This window comes from Oenanthe melanoleuca, chromosome 4, assembly GCF_029582105.1.
Source record: "Oenanthe melanoleuca isolate GR-GAL-2019-014 chromosome 4, OMel1.0, whole genome shotgun sequence".
NCBI lineage: Eukaryota > Metazoa > Chordata > Aves > Passeriformes > Muscicapidae > Oenanthe > Oenanthe melanoleuca.
The window spans coordinates 28,071,227-28,090,892 of NC_079337.1; the positions used below are offsets into that span (position 1 = coordinate 28,071,227).

Genomic DNA, 19,666 nt, shown 5'->3' on the forward strand with positions numbered 1-19,666 from the left:
CGAGGCTCACTTACTCCAGACTCAAGAATGATGCATCCCAGTGAGGAAGAAGTCAGGCCAAGGGCACAAGAAGCTGCCGTAGATTAATGAAGAACTGCTGACTTTACTTAAGTAAAAGCAAAAAGTTCCCAGGAGACAGAACCAAGGCCAGGCTGCTTGGAGTGAGAATTGAAAGGTCATCGGAAGTAGAAATGAGACTTGAAAGGCCAAGTCTCATCTAAAATTACATCTGGCCACATTCTGAAATTCAGCATAAATAAATACAGGTTCCTGTACTCAGGGAGTAAAATCACCATGCACCAGCACAGCCTAGGGGCCAACCTGCTGGAAAGCAGCTCAGCAGAGAAGGACTGGGAGAACTTGGTGGACAACAAGCTGTCCCTGAGCCAGCAGTTTGCTCTGGTGCTGAAGGCGGCCAGTGGTATTCTGGGGGTGCATTGGAAAGAGCAGGTTGAAGGAAGTGATCCTGCCCCTCTTCTACTCAGTCCTGGTGAGGCCACATTTGAAGTTCTGTGTCCAGTTCTAGCTTCCACAGTACAAGAGAGACTTGGGGCTCCTGGGGGGATCCGGTGAAGAACTATTATGTTGGTCAAGGGTCTGGAGAATATCTTGTGAGAAAAGGCTGCAGCAGCTGGGCTTGCTCAGCCTCAAGAAGAGGTGACTGAGAGGGGACCTCCTTAATGTGTATAAATGTCTAAAGGGTGGCTGTCAAGAGGATGGATTAAAGCTCTTTTTGGTGGTGCAAAGCAATAGGACAAGAGGCAGTGGGCAGAAACTGATGCACAGGAAATTCTACCTGAAGATGAGGAAGAAGGTCAACTGTATAGGTTACCAGGCACCAGCACATATTGCCCAGAGGAGTTGGGGAGCTTCTCCCACTGGAGGTACTCAAGAACAATCTGGACACAATCCTGTATAATGTGCTCTAGGACAACCCTGCTTGAGCAGGGAGGTTTAACCAGATGATCCACTGTGGTCCCTTCAACCTGACCAATTCTGTCATCTCCTTTCTCTCCAGAAAATCAAGTTTATTCCCTATCTTCTCTCAAGTTTTTCAATTAACTCTTTCAAAGATTGCATTAAAAATCTTTTTATGGTAAAATTTGTATCATGCATAAAGAGAAGAGCGTTCTTGAACATGTTCCCAATATACCTATATTGCAGTATTTAAAAAACAAAGTTCTTATGAATACAGAAATGTGGTGGGCCCTAACTCTTCCGTTCTCTTTTTCTACAGTCTGTTTTCCTTCCATTTTATGATGTTTTCTCTTGATGAAAAAAATCTCTTTTATTCTTCACTTTATGAGTTAGAAGTTCTTGCTCTATCTTGCTTTGATCTCTACTCTTGTTCTTACCTGTGTTTCCTGAACTATTGCAGTGTCCTAGTTGCTCTTTCTAAGACCCACCAAGTACAAATCTCTACTTCATATTGCTGAAATGACTTAGAGTGACTCAAGGTAAGACCTTGCATGCTGCTTTCTCTTCCTTTCACAAATGTTAAAAGATAAAAAAAAAACTTAAGTGTTTTTATGTAGCGAGTGTATGTTTGCTGTTTGTGCCTCACTAAAAGTTTAACACATCCCTGACTGAAGTCGCAGTGGACCTGGTGGCTGCTCCTAACTGTAGTTCAGTTCACTGTGTGCTTTATATGGAGAAATGGCATTTCATGAGTGATATGTGATATCCCAAGATCAGACCGGAAGCAATAGTACTGCAAGTCACAGGAAGGCTCTCCACGCTGCTGTGACCATAATTAACTGGCTGCAGTGTGCTTATGTGTGTTTGGAAACCCTGAGAAGCATGGATTTGTGACTGTGTATGTAAAAGGAGTAGCTGTATCCTTGCTTAGTGTAATACTTTAGAAAGCAGTTCTGCACTTCAATGTACTGCCCTTTGGGATTTTCCTTCCTCTTTAAACTTTAGTCAACAGTAATTCGTGAGTGATTTCTTTTAGTAATGTTCCTTGCCTTTCTTTTAAAGATCTGTTTTCAATATTTTTAGATTGTTCTTTAGCTGTTGATCTTTGTTATTTGTTAATAACAAAGCTTCAATTTTTTGTTATCTTTAAAATCTAGAGGAATGCTTTGAAGTGCTTTTTCTCCATGCTTCTGTCAGTTCCACGTAAGTTTTTCAGTACTGAATTAGTTTTCACACAGAATAGAAATACATCTATCTACTGCTTAATGTTACCCTAAACCTCTTGAACTGCTTTTGTTTAAGCTGAAAACAAAGGACAGTGCCTTTAGCCTGAAATAAAGGACAGTGAGCTTCAAACCCAAGGCAAATAACTTTGCAAGTCAGAAATAACTAAAAAATGAATGTCTCTAATTCTTCCGTAGTGCCACAGTGAGTGGTGCTCACAAGAGCAGTAGTTTTTAATACCATTTTTGGTAGAGTGTTTGGCCGAAAGAAAACCAAATGGATGATATTTGTCTTTCAGACCATAATGATAGTGGGCTAACAGCTGTGAACCCTCTTGGTGGTTAGCATGTGCAGCCTTGACTTGATTCTTGTCCAGTGAGCATACTCAGGGGCTGGGTTTGCATGGTTTATACTAGATTTGTCAATATTTTAATATGCTGGTGAGACAAGCTTTGTGTTTGGTGGGATACTGGTGGTTAGAGTGGTTAAAAACAGGGAATCAGAAGGCATAGGAGCAACAAAAACTTTTGCTGGAAAAAAAAAAGGTTGCTTTTTATTCTAGAACAAAAGGCAGGTTTTGAGAAGGAATGGAACTGAAACCTGCTGCTGTTGTTTGTTAAACATTCTTCTTCCAAATATTCCAATCAGTGGCTTGCTGAAGTGGAGCCCTGGTATTAATGCATTCATACTAGATTATAAATTATGTGTGTATGTCTAATCTGTGTTTTTTGATATGAATCAGACCCCAAGTTCCATGATGGAACTTGGTGGTTATCATCACTAGTACTTTGCACACCTGAACTACTGCACACATGTATAGATAACATTGTGTGACACCTTTGAAGAGTAGGAAAAATCATCCCTTTGGAGGACTTTGGATTGAATTAATGTCTAAGTCTAGTGGCCATTTAATTGATCATATGGGTCTGTAAAACTAAAGAAGTTGTTCCCCAACTCTCCTGTTTTATAGATGCTAGTTACTTTCTTCATTAAACTGCAGGTTTCCAACGTGTTTTGAAAACATGAAAATGCTCTTGTGGAGAACATTTTTAACTTCTTAATTTTGAATTATTTAGTCTCCTCTCCTTCTTATTTCCCCTAGATGAAGTTTTTGCTGCTTTCTTGCACCTTACTTAATCATGCGCTGATTCAGAGCAGTCAGATTGCCAACATAATATTTTATATTGGAGTAGAGTCTCTCTGTACTTCTTCTCCACACTGGGTCAGTTACACTTGTGGTAGAAGGTTGTTCCTGTGTCAACCCAGACATCTCTCTCAAGAAATATAGACCGGCCACAGTATCATCGCTGGATCAGTCTCTCTGCTGTTGGCAGGAGTCTGATTTCTCTGAGAGTGGTTAATGTTCCTTGAGAAATTGTTTGCCAGTTCTCCTGAAAAATGTCCCCAAGGCTGCTTCAGGAATTGAAATATTCCATCTGCTACTGTGCTTCTTTGTCATCAGGCTTTTCTACAGCTGATGAGTGGGAAAGTAAGTCACTGTATTTATCATGTGGTCCTCTGCTATCATACATACATCTTTGCAAATTTTGCTTTTTTTTCTTTTAATGCCCTATAACCTGTCATTTGCCATTTGCACTTACCTTTCAATTAAGTATTGTATCATGTGTATCCATCCTTCCTCCCAGCTCCTTTATCCTTGCTGACTGTCTTTCCTTCTTTCATTACAGTTATTTTTAGCTGTGTTCCCACCTCTCTATCCCAGCCCTTCTGCTTCTCCCATTGTCACAGATTCTTTGTAAGAAACCCTGGCCATCTGTTCCTCACGCTTTGAATCCTTGTCCTGTGTAAGAGTTTTTGCAATATCTTGCCTGCTTCTGCTATTCCTTTTCCTTATCCTCATCTTTTATTTGTCATCAGAGAGGATAACTACCGTGACCTCACAATAATACACAAAGAGCTGAGGTGTCATTTTATTTCGTAATGTTTTTGTTATGTGAAATTATAATTAAAGAATAATTTAAAAATCCAAAAATACCCAAGCAATTAAAATCTATGTGATAAGAAAGCAGTATCTTAAATGAGATTGTGTAAAAATCATCTTTGCTTTTAGGCAAAGGAAGGTGTTCTAACTTCTGGCATAGCAATCTTGCATGTTGTGTAGGACAGAGTCTAAGAAATTCCTTTATGTCCCACAGTTTGTCATTAGTGTCTCTTGCATAATTAAATGGTGTGGAATATAGAGAATCAAGAAAATTATAAGATGCCATATTGGGTGCTTCCAAGTTGGAAACCAGCCTTTTTTGATTTGCACAACCTCAAGAGCTCCTTCTGTACATCCATTTTATAGAAAGCAGAAACATTAAGAACTTAATGAGTATTAAAAAAAAAACAGAGAAAGTGACACCTTTATGACCTCTCTTGCAGAGACTGTTGGCTTCTTTCCACTTGTAGTATAAGGGTCTAGATAAGCTCCTTGGCTTCTCTGCCTCCTCTCTGGGTTTTGTTAGAGAAAAATCCTGTGTTCAGAGATGCGAAATGACCTGCTCTAGGGTTTGTCTTTCTTAGACTTTGTGAGCTGCAAATTACATCTAAGTACTTACCCTCTTCTGAACTGTATACCTCTGTTTAGTGTGACATCATGTGGGGACTTACACACCTACTCTTTCAAGAATTTTGTGGAAAGCCTGGAAGGACTACTCTTTGACTATCCAGCAAAATTAAGATGTTGGTGTACTTCAAGCCACATAGTGAAACCTATGCTGCCTCTGGTTACTCGCACTGAGAGCAGCAAGTAAAGAACTGGACATATTTTTCCTCAAATTATGTCTTACTATTAGTATAATACGTATATAAATTGAAGACAACTAAAACATTCTATTAGAAAGGAGACTTTTTTGTCTGTATGTATATTTACACATGCATGAACACAGAGTAATTATTTTTAAAAATCGAACTATGAGAGGAACCACTAAACCCAGTGAGCTGCAGTTGGGCTGTATCCTAATCCTTATGGACCACCAGTATGGAGTTTCTTTTTACTGTTAGGACTGATCTCCAAGACTTGGCAGTAAGCTCTGCTTGATAATTATCATACATTTACTTTTAATATTCTGAAAATATGGACCAAATGTTAGTTTAAATTGAAATTGAGAACTAATTATAGCTCCAGAGGAGTTCTGTTTGTGTTGCATGAATGCATTTGGATCAGCTGCATGATATAAACCATATGGTTAAATTATCAAGGCTGGGGATTGCAAGAAATATCTGGGAATGCTTTTGCACTCAGTGGAATCCTTAGTGAGAAAGGGAATGTAGAAGTGGAGGATTCATGTGGGGGGATTTTGAGGTAGGGCAGAGTAAAACCTGAGCTCTGACAGCTGTTCTTTTCACAATTAGTGTGACATATTTAAAACTAAATCAAAGGATACTTAAAAAGCATGCTATTGTTTCTTTTTATATTTTCTAATTTTTTGTTGGTTTCAATGCAGTAGTTGGTTTTCAATCTGTTAGAATTTTTTTTTCATTCTCATTCATCTCATTTAATATTTCAAGATGCTTTTTCTAATGCTGAGTATGGTGTCCCTGAGGGTCAAGTCATACTCCTGCCCAGCATAAGAGTTTCCAAAGTATCTCTGGAAAACTGCCAACTGACCTGTGGAGGCTCGGTTCAAGATGGGTGGCAGGTTAATGGAAACAGATCTCTCCTGGCAAATAATTTCTCCTGATGTAACAGAAAAATGGAAGGATTACTCACACCTGCCGTGTGAGATTACTCTGTCTCAGACCTGAAGGAAAGGATCTCTGTGAGGTCTAGCAGTGCAAGGGCCACACAGTAAAAGGGGGCCATAGCTTTACATGCCTTTGAACAGAGGCTTCCATTCATCAGCATGTAAAAGGGATCAGGGCCATGCCAGTGACATATCACTTTGGGAACACTGGTATCTGCAGCTGAGCAGGTGGATCTGCTCCAGCTTTTGTCACTGCTTCCATTGAATAGGAACAGCTGGAAAATGACCAAAGGAAATAATCAGATCCAAAGCCTCCATGTTATGGGGTCATTTGCATAAGATGCCAGATTATGGTATGAAATAGGATTTTAGTCCCATGCTGAACATTCAGAATATAACAAGATTATGTGACACGAGAATGAAAATTTCTTAGACTTGAAGTTGCTTCCTGTAATTCTTCTCTGTGGTTCAGAGCCTCAGATTTATATTTGGGCTCTTTTGTATTTATTTTGTTTATTTTAATTCCATAAGTTATACATGTATTTTAAAATCTATTTTTTAAAATACATGTATTTTAAAGAGATATATCCACTTGTTTATTTAAATGCATTAATATGTATGCGCATTTTATAGCTGTGTTTAATATGTTACTGAAAAAAATTGATTTTGTTCTTTGTTTTCTTTATCAGTTTGCTGAAAGCAGTCAGAAAAAAGAGGCTTTACAAAAAAGCATTGAGAAATCAAAAATTGGACGTGAAGATACTGTAAGTTGCTATGAGGGGAGGTAAACCTACAAGGAAATAGAGCTACAAGTATGTACTTCGTGTAAATACTAGTGTAGTACTTCCAGGTATTTTTAGATTTAAAAATATCTTAAAAATGGAACTACCCAGAGGCATGTACCAAAGTTGCCAGTGGTTGCTGAGCTGTCAAATCTGCTAACTACAAACTTAGATGTTGGTTTGGATTTTTCAACTTATTTGTAATATAGATTTCTAAATTACTGTTCTGAGCAGCCATGTAAGCCCGGTGCTCTTCACTTGCTGAAGCTGCAAAAAAATATCTAAGCTTCATGTTTGTCATAACCAACATAGTAGTTAGAAATACTTCATATGGTATTCTCAGTTGCTGACTTGCATTGAGATGTTCAGCCTAAAGTTACTTAAACCTCCAATAAAAGAGAGCTAGAAGCTTTCAGGAGGAATTGAATTTTGTAGGAGAGTGCCAGATCTTTGAATTCAAACTTTTTCGTAGAAATGCTCTAGGTTTTCCCTGTGTATGATTCATTTATCTAGTAAGGAATAGAGTGAATCTTACCATCGAGCTGTGTTAAAATTGCAGTTCCACAAATTCAATTAAAACCTGCTTTTTGGCAGTATCTTTAATGGGGATTCTTTACTCATTCATTAGCAACAGACTGTAATCAGGAATCACCAGTCAGGTTTCTCACGTAGTTGTGCTTGTCCTGTTTCCAAACAAACTGTTTCAGCCTTGGGCTTCTCCAACATGTGGCCTGCCCTACATGAAGCTGTTGGCCTGGAAATCCTGTTTTGGCTGATGTTTCCAACATTTGTTGGAAATACGTATATATATACATAACATGTATATATGTATACATGTATAAACATGTATGATCTTCTTGATTATACATCAGGAAGAAGTCCTAAAAATTCTAGATTGCAATGTAGGTCTCCAAGCATTTCACCTTCGTACCTCAGCATCTGGAAACTTTTGATTTCCTTTCTGCTGTTTCAGAACATGCTGAATCCGAACTGTTGACAAAAGCACTGGGAATATGGAAATTTGGGGTGGGGGAAAACCCAACAACCTTAAACAAAACCCCAAATCCACAAACAACTGGGTTACTATGGAGATTGGAAACCATCAAGATTTTACCAACGGCAAACTCATGCAATCTGGCTCTTCTAGGCTAGCCTAGCTTGAGTTTCTTGAATATCAGCCAGTTCCAGTGTTTTTCTGTAACTATAGAGTGAATTAGAAGTATGTGCTGAGCTGACTGTGGGAGAACTCATGTTGAGTCTCTTACCAATCTTATTGATCGATAGAATCTTTGAGGTCAGTATTATTTACAATCCCAACAAAGACTATAATGTCATAAATATCTGAATTCATTTTTGACACCATTGTTCTTAAATGGTGTGGAAAAAGAAAGAAGACAAATTCAGAGGGTGTTCATACACAGCATCTCAATTTGTGGAAGGGCAGATGGTAGGTTTTTCTGTAATGCCATTTTTAATTACAAGACTAGCACTCCTAAATACTGCTTAACCTTTAAGCCCAATAATTAAGTGATCTCTTTGCAGTTTCTTAAACCATGGTTCAAAGGTTATAGAAAATTTATCTTTTGTTGATCCATTTTGGCCTTAATTTTTTTTATTTCCAGATGATATTCAGTATCATTTAGTGTCACTGAGAATTCTGGGTAATAAAATGGAGTGCTCAAGTGATTCATAGACAGAAAGCAGTAGTGAAAGGAGCTTTTAAATTTGTATATTCTTATTTTTTTAAACAACTTTGTGTGATAATTGCTATTTTTAATGTTTGGGGTTTTTTTTGTATCTCCCAACATCCTTTGAATCCCCAGGCAGAACGAGCAGCTCTGCTGAAGGAACTTGCTGCTCTTCGGCAGAAAAAAGAGCAGCTAAAGAAAGAAATAGACAAATACAGGGAATGTGATCCAGACGTTATTGAAGAGATGCGTAAGTTGTGTATTGTTTAAAGTGATCTTTTCCCTGAAAAGGTCTGTACCTCTTTAGCTTAAAATCTAATATTTAGAGGTTAGTCAAAGAATCGCTGCTTTTCTTTTTAAAGCTCAGCAATACAAAACAATTACACTGATGATTTCTTTTCATGTTCTGTTCTATTATATATGAGGAGGTTTATTGATATTTACTCTGCCACCACATGAGCAGTTAGGAGACAATCCTATAATTAAAATGCTCTGATGCTTTAGAATCAGGATCATCCTTTCCAAAGCCATATTAATTTTGTAACTTGTGCTGTATCCTAGAACTTGTGTAGGAAGAGGAGTTTCTGGCTCTGTTTACCTTCAGTCCTATGCTGTTAAGATGGGTATCTTTCTACTTACTTTATCTTGCCTATTTAAAACCATAATCATTTCATTAGAGTCACTTAATTGTCACTTACATGAAAGTGGGTTATCATACTCTTAACTGACTTTTCTGTCTCTGACATGCTGGGTTTTGGTTGGAGTTTCTAAGTCCAGTGGAATACAATGAAAGGCAAGTGACTTTAATACAGAATTTGACACTGAAATGCACTTAATATTCTGATCCTTAGCAGAAAAAATGAAAAGCGTGCATGAAATTTTATTGAATTTTCTCTATTGCAGCTTTCATGTTTGTAGTGGTTTTGGTTCACCAATTTGAGATTTCCCAGCCAGTGCACCAATTTATGTCGCAGGTTTTATTTATTAGGCTCTTACATTGCTACCCAAGCACCACTGTATGTTCAGGTTCCTGTAATGCCAAAATGCTGTTACGCAGTGCTGAGAAACAGGCACAGAATGTTTTCTGAAAAAAAATGTGGCTAAATCTTATTCCTTCCTTATTTTACTAAGTCCACAGCTTTAGAGCTGTTCTGAGAGAAAGCCAGGAACATAAACAGAGTTGGCAGCACTCGCCAAATTTGGACAGATATTATATTTGAGGGGCTGTGACATTTTTTGTCAGCTGTGTTATCTTTCCCCAAGGCTGTAATGGCATGCCAGGGAATAAGCAAACTTGAGACTTGAAGTTAGTTACTGTGCTTTAAATCCCTCAGTGCCTGCTCTCCTGAGGAGAAGATACATTCCAGCTGATTCCAAGTGTAAAAAAGAATGAGGTTAGGTAGATGCCAACAGCAGAAGGATGTGCAGTGTCAGATATTTTGACTGCTGAGCTACCCTTACAGTCACATTGCACGGAATGGTTTGAGATCCTCTCTTTTGGAACAGTTGCGATGAGCAGGTTCCTAAATGTGGCAGGAGAGAGCAAAAAATCACAGCTGCAATGCTAGGGCAAGCTGCATTAGTTGGCAGCATGGAGACTAGTATCCCGAAGAAAAACAGAGAAAGGGAAGGAAATGTAATACTTAGTTGCTTCAGTCATGCCCTTGTCTTTTGTCTGTATGTTGTGGATTTGGGATTTTTGTCCAAGTGTGTGGGAGCTCCATGTGAATTTCTGTGATGGAGGGATGAGCATTTAAGGGACTTGTAGCACTGTTGAGTTACCTGTGGGCTTCCCAGGGAAATATGCAGTAGTGTTTCAAAATTAATTTGTCCTTGAATTTAATTTTAAAAGTTTTTGCTTCATTATGTGTTCTGTCAGGCATTGCTGCAGTGGCATTGTGCATTGTTGCTGACAGTGGATGAGGGAATAAATGATGATGTCAGTGTTGAGAAGTTATGTCCTTGTCAAAGCTGAATGGAAGTTGACAGGCTTTGTGGGAGAGATAAAATGAAAAAAAAACCAAAAAACGGTTGAGGGGAACTTCTTTTGGTTCCAGAGTACAGTAAAGTGCAAAGGCAAAAGTAAGAAGGCAATAAAGAATCTCAGGCAATGGAATACATTCAGCTAGACATAAACATTACTGTTGCTGTTTCACAGAAAAACACCTTATAATAAATAAATTACTCATTCATGGATTTTCAAACTGCATGTGGGTGATACGATTTTTTACTTCTGTATAGTTTAGATAACATGACCGTCGGGATTATTTTCAGTTAAATCACCTAAGTGGATTTCTAACTACCTTGTTTTAGAGTCAGAGATGGCTGTTATGTTATGTAATTGCACTCTTTTTAACAGTTGAATTGTTCAGTAAAATATATTTTGTAATGGGCAGTTGTCACTTTCTACCTTTGGGTTTTCAGTCTTTCTCCTTAATGACTTCAACCTGATGCTCAGTATAAAATTACATTCTGTTAATTTCTCATCCCATATCACAGAGAGCTTCCTTGATTCTTCTTGTGGTATTTCAGGGCTATATCAAATTGTTATCTGTTTTCAGTGACCTTCAAATTTGACAAATGCTTTGCTGTGTCTTTTAATTGCTCTTTCCCTCAGTGGAGCTTTGCAGAAACAAACCAGTTGCACAGCAGCAAACCTGTTTAAAACATGCATGCGCACAGGCACACATATCTAATTTTCAGGGTCAAAACAAAAGTGTGAATGATTCACAGCAAATATCTGAAGACTCAGCTAAAAACTGAACATCTGTCTTTCCTTCCTGAATCTTGTTGTGGGAAAGTTGAGCTTGACTATGTAACTAAATATATTATAATGCATATTCACAAGGGGGCAAATGGGAAAACTAATAACTCTAGTTTTTGACTTCACTCTTTGTCCTTTTAGTATCACTAACAAATGTTTTGTTCAATGTTTTGGCTTAGTTTCCTTTGCTTTTTTATCAGAGGTACATTGCAGGATAAATTTCAATGCTTTCTCAAATTTACAGCATTTGAACACAGAAGAATTTGTGTGTAACAAGTAACTAAAGTAAATAGCAGAAGCAACAAGATTTAGGGACTGACCACTAGAGGAAGCTACGTAGTAGTCTGGTCTTGTGGATATATTCAGATAATTCCATTTTACAGGAATGTTACTGTAAAAATATATCTAGGACAGCAAAATATGTGGATTTTTTGTCTAATGATCTCTGCAGTTCAGAAGCTTGTCTTTGCCACTTGGTAATGTTGTTTAAGAAACCTCTAAGTTAGGATTGATTAATAAATTATTTCTCAAAGGCAGTAAAACTGAAGAGTCATTTGAAGTAAAGAAAGCCAAAGACATAGTGGAATTTTATACTTTTCTATTAAACTTGTTAGCCTGCCTCAGATGGTGCAGGACAGGATAATTGTTTCTCACCTTTGAGGTCTGTCGATCTAGGCTGGAATATATTCTCATGGGAGAGCAGCCATTGTAGAGAGATTTGTCTCTTACATGACATAGCATGCATGTGTACAGAGTTGGAGACATGATACTTCTGGATTCTCTAAAGGTTATGGTAGACAACAAAGCCATAGAGAATGCAAGCTTCCAATAGTGTTGGGTTATTCATGGGTCTGGGTCTTCAAAGAGACAAGAAAAGTAATTGGTTGCTGTAAAGCTCGAAGGCAGAGAGTTCAGAATATTAAAGTCCGTGCCAAAGCTTTCTGGAATAAGAGTCCCAAGTAGAAGCAGAATCAGCAGCTCCCTGGCATTTCTGTTTCTTCTTCCACTACCACTACTACTACTACTTCTCTTCCTTCTGCCTCTTCTCCTCCTTCTTTCGCCTGTTCTTCTTTTTCTTCTTCTTCTTTTTCTTCTTCTTCTTTTTCTTCTTCTTCTTTTTCCTCTTCTTCTTTTTCTTCTTCCTCCTCTTCCTCCTCTTCCTCCTCTTCCTCCTCTTCCTCCTCTTCCTCCTCTTCCTCCTCTTCTTCTTTTTGTCTGTTGTGTGTGTGTCACCCCAATACAGGAGCTTTTATTCATAAATCATCCAATGAGCTGAAAACATTAATCTAAAACATCCTTTCTGCACCTATTAGAATCTTAATTCTAAAGTACGAAAGTATTGTCACTTCTTACACATAATTTACTCATATAGTTCTATCTATTAATGTAAATAGTTCTGTCTGTTCTGTAGATGGTTCTATCTGTTCTCTCTAGAAAATGCAAGCAGTGTTCTTACTATGTTTTCATTCTGTCGGGCTAAGTTACTGAACTTTCAGCTAAACTTGAGTTTTATATTAGACTTTAGGGCTTTTTACTCTCTTAAGGCACTTAAAGTATATACTTTCTTACTTAACATTAAAACTTACACTTCTACTTCATATCTGTGTGACTTAATAATATTCCTACTTACTTAAAACTAAAACTTCTACTTCATGTCTGTGTGGTTTAATATATTTTAATTTCTCTAAGGGCTTTAATTCAATCCCTGCACTCTTTTGTCTCTCAGAGGGACTCAGAGAGGCTTCTATTTTACACACTCCAACACAATAGTTCATAATTTATGCAGATTTTCATAAAGTCAACAGAAAAAGCTCCACCTAATATCAAGATTAACCTGCTGCATATGTTTCATTCTTTCTGGCTACAAGAGAGAGGTGTTAGGGAGCTAATAAAATTTTTCTCATTTTGTAGAAGAGTTTGTCTGGTAACACAAGTGTATAAATGGCAAGGACTTTACTCTGAGTTCTGGTCAGCTTGTAATTGGAAACAGCTAAACACTTTTCAGTGCTCATTGTAAAATAAACATTTCTAGAATTTCAGACGTCTTGTTCTTTCACTGCAATAAGAGGAATGTTGGTTTATGCTTTATTAAAGCATTGTTTGGCCTTTTCTTTTTTTTCACAATAGCCATGCTTTGTTAATAGCCATGTGTGCCTTTGGATAGGGCAGCTCTCTCAGAAATATTGCGTACTGCATACTGGAGTGACTTCTGTGTGGTTTGTTTGGTAGTATTTATGGGGCCCGGGATCTTGCCTGTTAGCATTCCTTTTTTATTTAGCTTGTTTTTAGAATGGCTGGTTACTGATAACTTTTATGTCTTGAGCTTTTACCTTTAAAAAAGTGATCTGAGCATGTCTAGGCAAACTATTTTCTCAATAATTAGCAAACTATCAGATACAACATATGTAGCAATTTTGGTGTCAACCTTTTTACTTTATCTCTGTCTGTTTATTTTTATCCTATAACAAGAGAGGCAAGTGGTTCAAATGAACACAATTTCAAACAACAAATATCCATGTAGTTATTCTTTTGACTCTCTGAATGTGTGATCTCAGAGGCATCACTGCCAGTCCAGGGTTAGATTATTTTCTAAAACTAATATTTACATGATTCTGTGAAAATAAATATTGGTAAAACATGCAGACTTTGCTGGATACCATGGAAGTGTCACATTATATGTAATATGTACTTGAAAACATCTTTTTTTTTTTCCTTTTAGGTCCTTCAAAAATTTCTAATTCTCATGTTTCTAAACAATGAAAATTTCAGCTTGGCAAACTGTTGTGAGGAATTGTTAGGGTATACAGACATGAGAAAATAGTTCTGTTCAGTTTTTTCACTCATCTTAATATCTGAAGGGTGAATGCTGAAAAGTATTTAGCTGCTGAATTTTTTGTAGTGCATAGTTTGGGTGTAGGTTTTTTGGGCGTGGTTTTTATGTTGATAGACCCCTCTAATCTCTTATGTTCAAATCAGTTTGAAAATATGTTACATATGGAGGTGTACTTCATGTTATGAAAACTTTATTCATTCTTCAGGGGATTCTTACTAACGCTGGGAATAGTTCCTGTTCCCAGAAGAGGAAACACTAGTGGAGAAACGAAATTAAGATTGGACTATCCTGGCTAATGGAGAGACTTTAAAATGAGTTGCATCAGTTTAACTAAAAATCCGTCAGAATGCTAGTAATTTACAAACGGGTTTAATGGATTGTTGTTCAAAGATGGATTGCTGTTCAGAAATTGTATCAGGTGGTTTAAACTAAAAAGCCTTGTCAGCAATATAATCTAATGAACTATTAAGTATCTATTTAAAAAAAATTAATGTTTCCACTTTGAAAAGAGAAAGTCTACAAATAATTTTAAGCCTGGTCTAAGTGCCAAGATCAATAGTGTACAGATGAAACCCAGAGAGGAAATGTTTTTGTAATCACCTTTAGATGCAATATGTTCAGTTTGCAATTAGAAGGGTGTTTCCTAGCTACTGACCATGAAATATGCACCTGGCATCTGAGAGAAAAGCTGTGCTTTTTATAGTCTATGCAGTAATGCCATTAACAAAGGTCTGCAATTGGAAATTAGTCACTCTGCTGATGTTAGACTTGTGTCTTCACTCACACTTATGTTAGTCTTAGTGTGTTAAACTAAGCTTTCTTTGGGGCAAATCAGACACTTGCTTTAAAGTGCATAGAAAAATAATAGTTTTTTAACTGTTTAAAAAGGATTAAAAATACTTTTTAAAATTAGTCTCATCTTAAAGAGTATTTTATATTTAATATATTCATCTCCAGAGGATCTGGATGAGGATATGACAGGAAATAGACAATGGATCAGGCTATCTGCTACTAATAAAAAAAAACCAACTATACAGCTCACACACCCACATCTTTCTTCCTCTTTCATCGTGGAGTACCGGAATATATATAGATGTGCACTAGTAATGAAAGGACACGTTTACTCTACTGGTTCTCAAGTAATTGCAACAAACTAAGAATTTTGTTTTCTTTCCCCTGCTCCCTATACTGTTCTTGAAATGGCTTGTCATTCATTTGGAAGGTTGACAAATTAAATTACTTGTTCAAAAACTACACTTAAAGATAACTCAAACTTATGAAAACTAAACATTAACTTAGTTTCTAGGAAAAATGAGGAATAAGTGTACTTGTATGTAAACATAGTTTAATACACAGTGATAAAATCTTACCTGTTAAGTACAGTTGAGAAGAGGAACTCCATTCATACTGAATGAATGGAGTTACAAATGGGTGCTTGGATTACTGATCCAGGCTCCTTTGGCAATCATAGGAAACTGGATGGACTTGCCAGTTTAAGCAGAGTATCTGCTCCTTTATCTTCAGCCCCTTTTTTTTTTTTTTTTTAATATCTTGAAAATCAAAGTAGGCTTGTTTGCATTCTAACTATTGAAAAGGCTGGTCCTTTGACAAAGGAAGCACTTGCTAAGCAGAATCTGGCTGTGGTTACTGGGGGCTGTGATGTACTGCTAAGGACCTTCCCTGAAAAAAGCAAGTTAAAGAGTTCTCACCTTGGCCCTTCATTCCAGTGCTGAAGTTCACCTGTGATAAAAGCAAGTTGTCAGCTCAGTTGAGGAGCTGGTGATGTAGATGCCCATGTCTTGTAATGGACTCTCCTGAGGTCATTGAAATCTCTCTTTCCATCCAGAAAATCTGATGAAGTCTTTCAATTCCTTCTTCACAAGACTTTCATACATGTGGTCATTTGTCATGTACCTCACAGAATTGTCTGTCGTGTGGTAGTGTCCCTGAAGAGCAACCAGGGATCTTCTGACCAGCTAGGAACAACTGACAAGTTTTCTAAGGGCATTTTCATGAACTCTGTGATGAACTGAATTGTTAGAAAATGGATTTGAACAAAACTGAATGAGGGAGCAACAGGACTATGTAAATGGGTGAGCAGCTTTTGGCACTTGAGAAGAAAGGAAAATATAACAGCCATGAAGAATAATGAATGAAGGGCCATTAGGACAAACGGGGCAGCTTAAAAAGTGTCTGTACATACATACCTAAGGCACAAAGCTTAAAGTGAAATGTGGGACTTTTGGCTGAAGCTGGAAAGCTGAAGTCCAGAAGGGTCATTTGGCTTTCAGCAAAAGGCTCTTATTCTCTGCATTTCAGAGAATTTCTCTGTCTCTGCGTTTGGTCTTCAGATAAGAGGTTACTCTGCAATGAAAAAATTGACCAAAATATTTAGACTTGTGCATACTTGTGTTTTTATGCCTCAAATACATTCTAGCCAGACTGCTCTTAGGGAGTGTCAAGCCAACTTGCCTTAAAATGAAACGGCATTTTAGCTAGTTAAGCAAAAAACTGTGTTTTGTCAGTGGAGCTTTTCTTGGACACTCAGAAAGGCTGCAGTTGGAGGACCAAATCTTTAGATAAATATATATAACAAATATGCTGCTTAACTGAGTTGCCACTCTGGCACGTTACTTTTTCTTGAAATCAAGTGAGAGCACTCACAAGACATGTTTTTGTTATTTTTCTATATTTGTTTATATTTGAATGACAGTTTCTTATTTGTTTATATTTGAATGACAGAAAAAATATGTAAAGTGAGAGGCTCATAGGTGAAGTATGTGGGAATAGCCAGTAAATCTTTGTGGCAAAATCTGTTGAGCTGCTTAGGATGCTAGACTCTTGATAAAAATCTGTGATGTGGAAAACAGCTATTTATGGCTGCATTTATGACACTCTGATTTAGGAGTAAATTGGGAGCAGTCCATTTGACCATATTTTAAAGCCCTGATGGAAAAAAAAATCAAATGGAACTGATCTATAGATCCATTTATATATGGGACAAAAAGGGTTTTGTGGAGTAAGTATTTTGCTTCTGTGTTCCAGTGTTAGACCTGCTAGGTTAATTGTGTATGGTAGCACTCATTCAGACCATTTTGATAAAGTGATATTCAAAGGAGTGTGCTGGTCTAAATCTTTTCATGACTTTCACATGTAAAATAAGGTCAGGAAAGGTATTGTGATTTTAGTTCATTGTCTTTAGTGCTAACATGCAGGACTATCAAATTGAGGTCTTCTCTGGCCTTGCTTAAAAAAATTGTTGCTAATCTTTTATATTAAGATATCCCCTATATCTCATGAGATAGTATGTTATGTTTTCATTTTGGGTTTACCTGGATTGTGACTGTATATTCCTAATATAGATACCTTTTTCTGTGCTATTTAAGTGAAGTTTTTGCAGGGCAGGTTGTATAAGTTCAAGACTAATGTTGGCACATTTGACAGTATTTCCAATGGCTTTTCTTCCCTTCTCACTTCAATGTTTTATGAGCTAGTTTCATTGAAAATAGCAGGATATCAGAAAAATTCAGAACAGGAAACCAACTTGGAAACACTTAGAGCAACACAGAGGTTTTCTCTCTGCCACTATAAAAGATCTTTGTAGATTGCCGGAAGTTTGTCTTTGGTGTTTTGACTCAGTTTGGCATGATATTGTTTTAAGGAAAGTAGGGAAATACAATCCTGATGGAACAGCAGTAGTGTGAATCTCAACCCACTTTATAATTTGTGAACAATTCAATACCAGAAAGGGAGGTGAAATTGATGAAGGAAGCTCTGTAATACAGTCTGTCGTATATGTACACCTGCTCAGTTTATATTAATGAACTGGATAATACAATAGAAGATGTTCGTATGTTATATCTGCAGATGATGACACTAGGAGAGACTGCACGGACAGAGGACAAAGTAGGATTTCAAAATGATCATGACAAATTGAAAAGATAGTCTAATAAACCCTGAATAACATTCAGTAGTGGCAAGTGCAAGGGTATTACCTGTATTCTAGGATATTGTGCGCACACATGATCTGAGGCAGTTGGTTAATTCGGGAGGATTTGAAAAAAGATGTCAGAGTTACAGTAGTTTACAATTTAAATATACGAATTTCTGTTGTGCCAAGAAGAACTCCCATACTAAGATACAAAAGCAGTATAACCCACAAAAAGATGCATGCAATAATCTTTCTGCTCAAGGCAGAAATTTTGATACTAAAGGCTTTAGCATGGCTTCAGCTGTAACACAGTGTCAGTGTTGGATATCCTACCTGGATATATCTAATTTATTTCAGAACATTCATATATTCATGTAACTAAGTGCTCAGAGTAGAGCAAAAGGAAATTGAGCAATCACATTCTAAGTGACAAAAAAACTTTACAAAAATAGGGCTCAAAAGAAGATGGTTCCTGGTGGCTTTTGCAGGTCCATATCTCCTCAAGAAAAGGAAAGGAATTACCTGTTACTCAGGTTCATGGAGAAGATGGCAAAAACTAATAGCCTTAAATTGTAGGGCCAGAAAATTGGAAACCTTAAAAACAGGCAACAAATACCTCAGAAAGGGCATAGGTAAAGTTGAACATGCTTGAGTTGTGGTTACAGAGACCAGAGAACCTCTTGCAATGCAGACTCTTCTCTGCAATGTCTGCGACACATGAGATGACCACAAATTGCAATCCACAGCTGGCCAAAATCCATGATGCTCTGGAATGGGCCTCCTTGCAAAATACAGTTCAGTTGCTCAGAACTGTGCAAGTTCCTTTAGCTGTGCTGAAGGTGTGGAGTTTATTAGTGAATGAAGTGGGGAAGGAAGAGTTGTCCAGTGCAAGAAACACAGAGTGTCAAGGAGCCCTGGATCAGCCCTGAATCAAGTTGGTGTGCTTGTTTCTGTTTTGCAAGCTCTTTGCTTTCCTCTGCTCTTTAGATGAAAATTGAAGTATTTTAGTTATGCAACTAAGATTTCAGCATGGGTTTTAAAGTACAGCAGTTGAAAGGTCAATGGTCTTTTAATGTAGGTACTTGAATATATTGAATATAACTTTTGTGCAAGAGCATGTCTTGCATAGAGGAATTTTTTGGTAGTAAATCTGACAAATTCTGTTGGACATTTTTCAAGGACACCCTGTGTACATACTGATGAAATTTGATAGTGAGATCTTTTCATACAGGACAGAGGGAGTTTTTTGCTGATAAGACTTGACACTTTTTTCAAACAGACTGACAGAGATCGCGATCCTTTAAAAGTATATTCTCAGCAATGTGGATCAGCTTCTTAGTAGCTTTACTGTGCACTGCTGTGTCTCACCGGGTAGACAAGACTGGCACTGTGGTACTAAGGTTCATTTTCAAGCATGTATACACAGGTGTTGCAGGAGAAATGCTGCTTTAATTAATTCATATATCAGTATTCTTGAGTATTTTTCTCACAAATAGCTTATATTGTGTTCTGTGCTTTTCAGAATGGTTGTGGATCAGTAGGTAGCATTCGTGTTTGTCAGTGGGGTTTTTTTGTAGTGCAGAAACTTTATTCAGAGTCTAAAATAAGTCCAGTATAAAAAGTTGTGTTGAGTTTGTGATGCCATTTAAATGAGAAATCATATTTGCACACTGACTTGAATTTAGTCATGAATTCTGAAGCATTGTGACATGTTGATTAATATCATGAGGAAAAGTGTTGTGTGGGATACTGGAGTATGGGGGAAGAGTGATGTGTTATTCTGGATTCAAAGGAGTTGACAGAATTCTGATATGCTATCACTTTTCTACACGGCAGC

The 19,666-nt window shown here is 37.3% G+C and overlaps 1 protein-coding gene across 3 annotated transcripts in view; it reads left to right on the plus strand.

Annotated features, from left to right (window-relative positions):
- The window catches only part of MND1 (meiotic nuclear divisions 1), a 42,414-nt gene that overhangs the window by 15,689 nt on the left and 7,059 nt on the right, over nucleotides 1-19,666 (plus strand). For all 3 annotated transcript variants that reach the window (XM_056490741.1, XM_056490740.1, XM_056490739.1), the window contains exons 5-6: nucleotides 6,521-6,595; nucleotides 8,437-8,551. In XM_056490741.1, coding sequence (XP_056346716.1) covers nucleotides 6,521-6,595; nucleotides 8,437-8,551 — 190 coding nt within the window. The remainder of the gene's footprint in view (nucleotides 1-6,520; nucleotides 6,596-8,436; nucleotides 8,552-19,666) is intronic.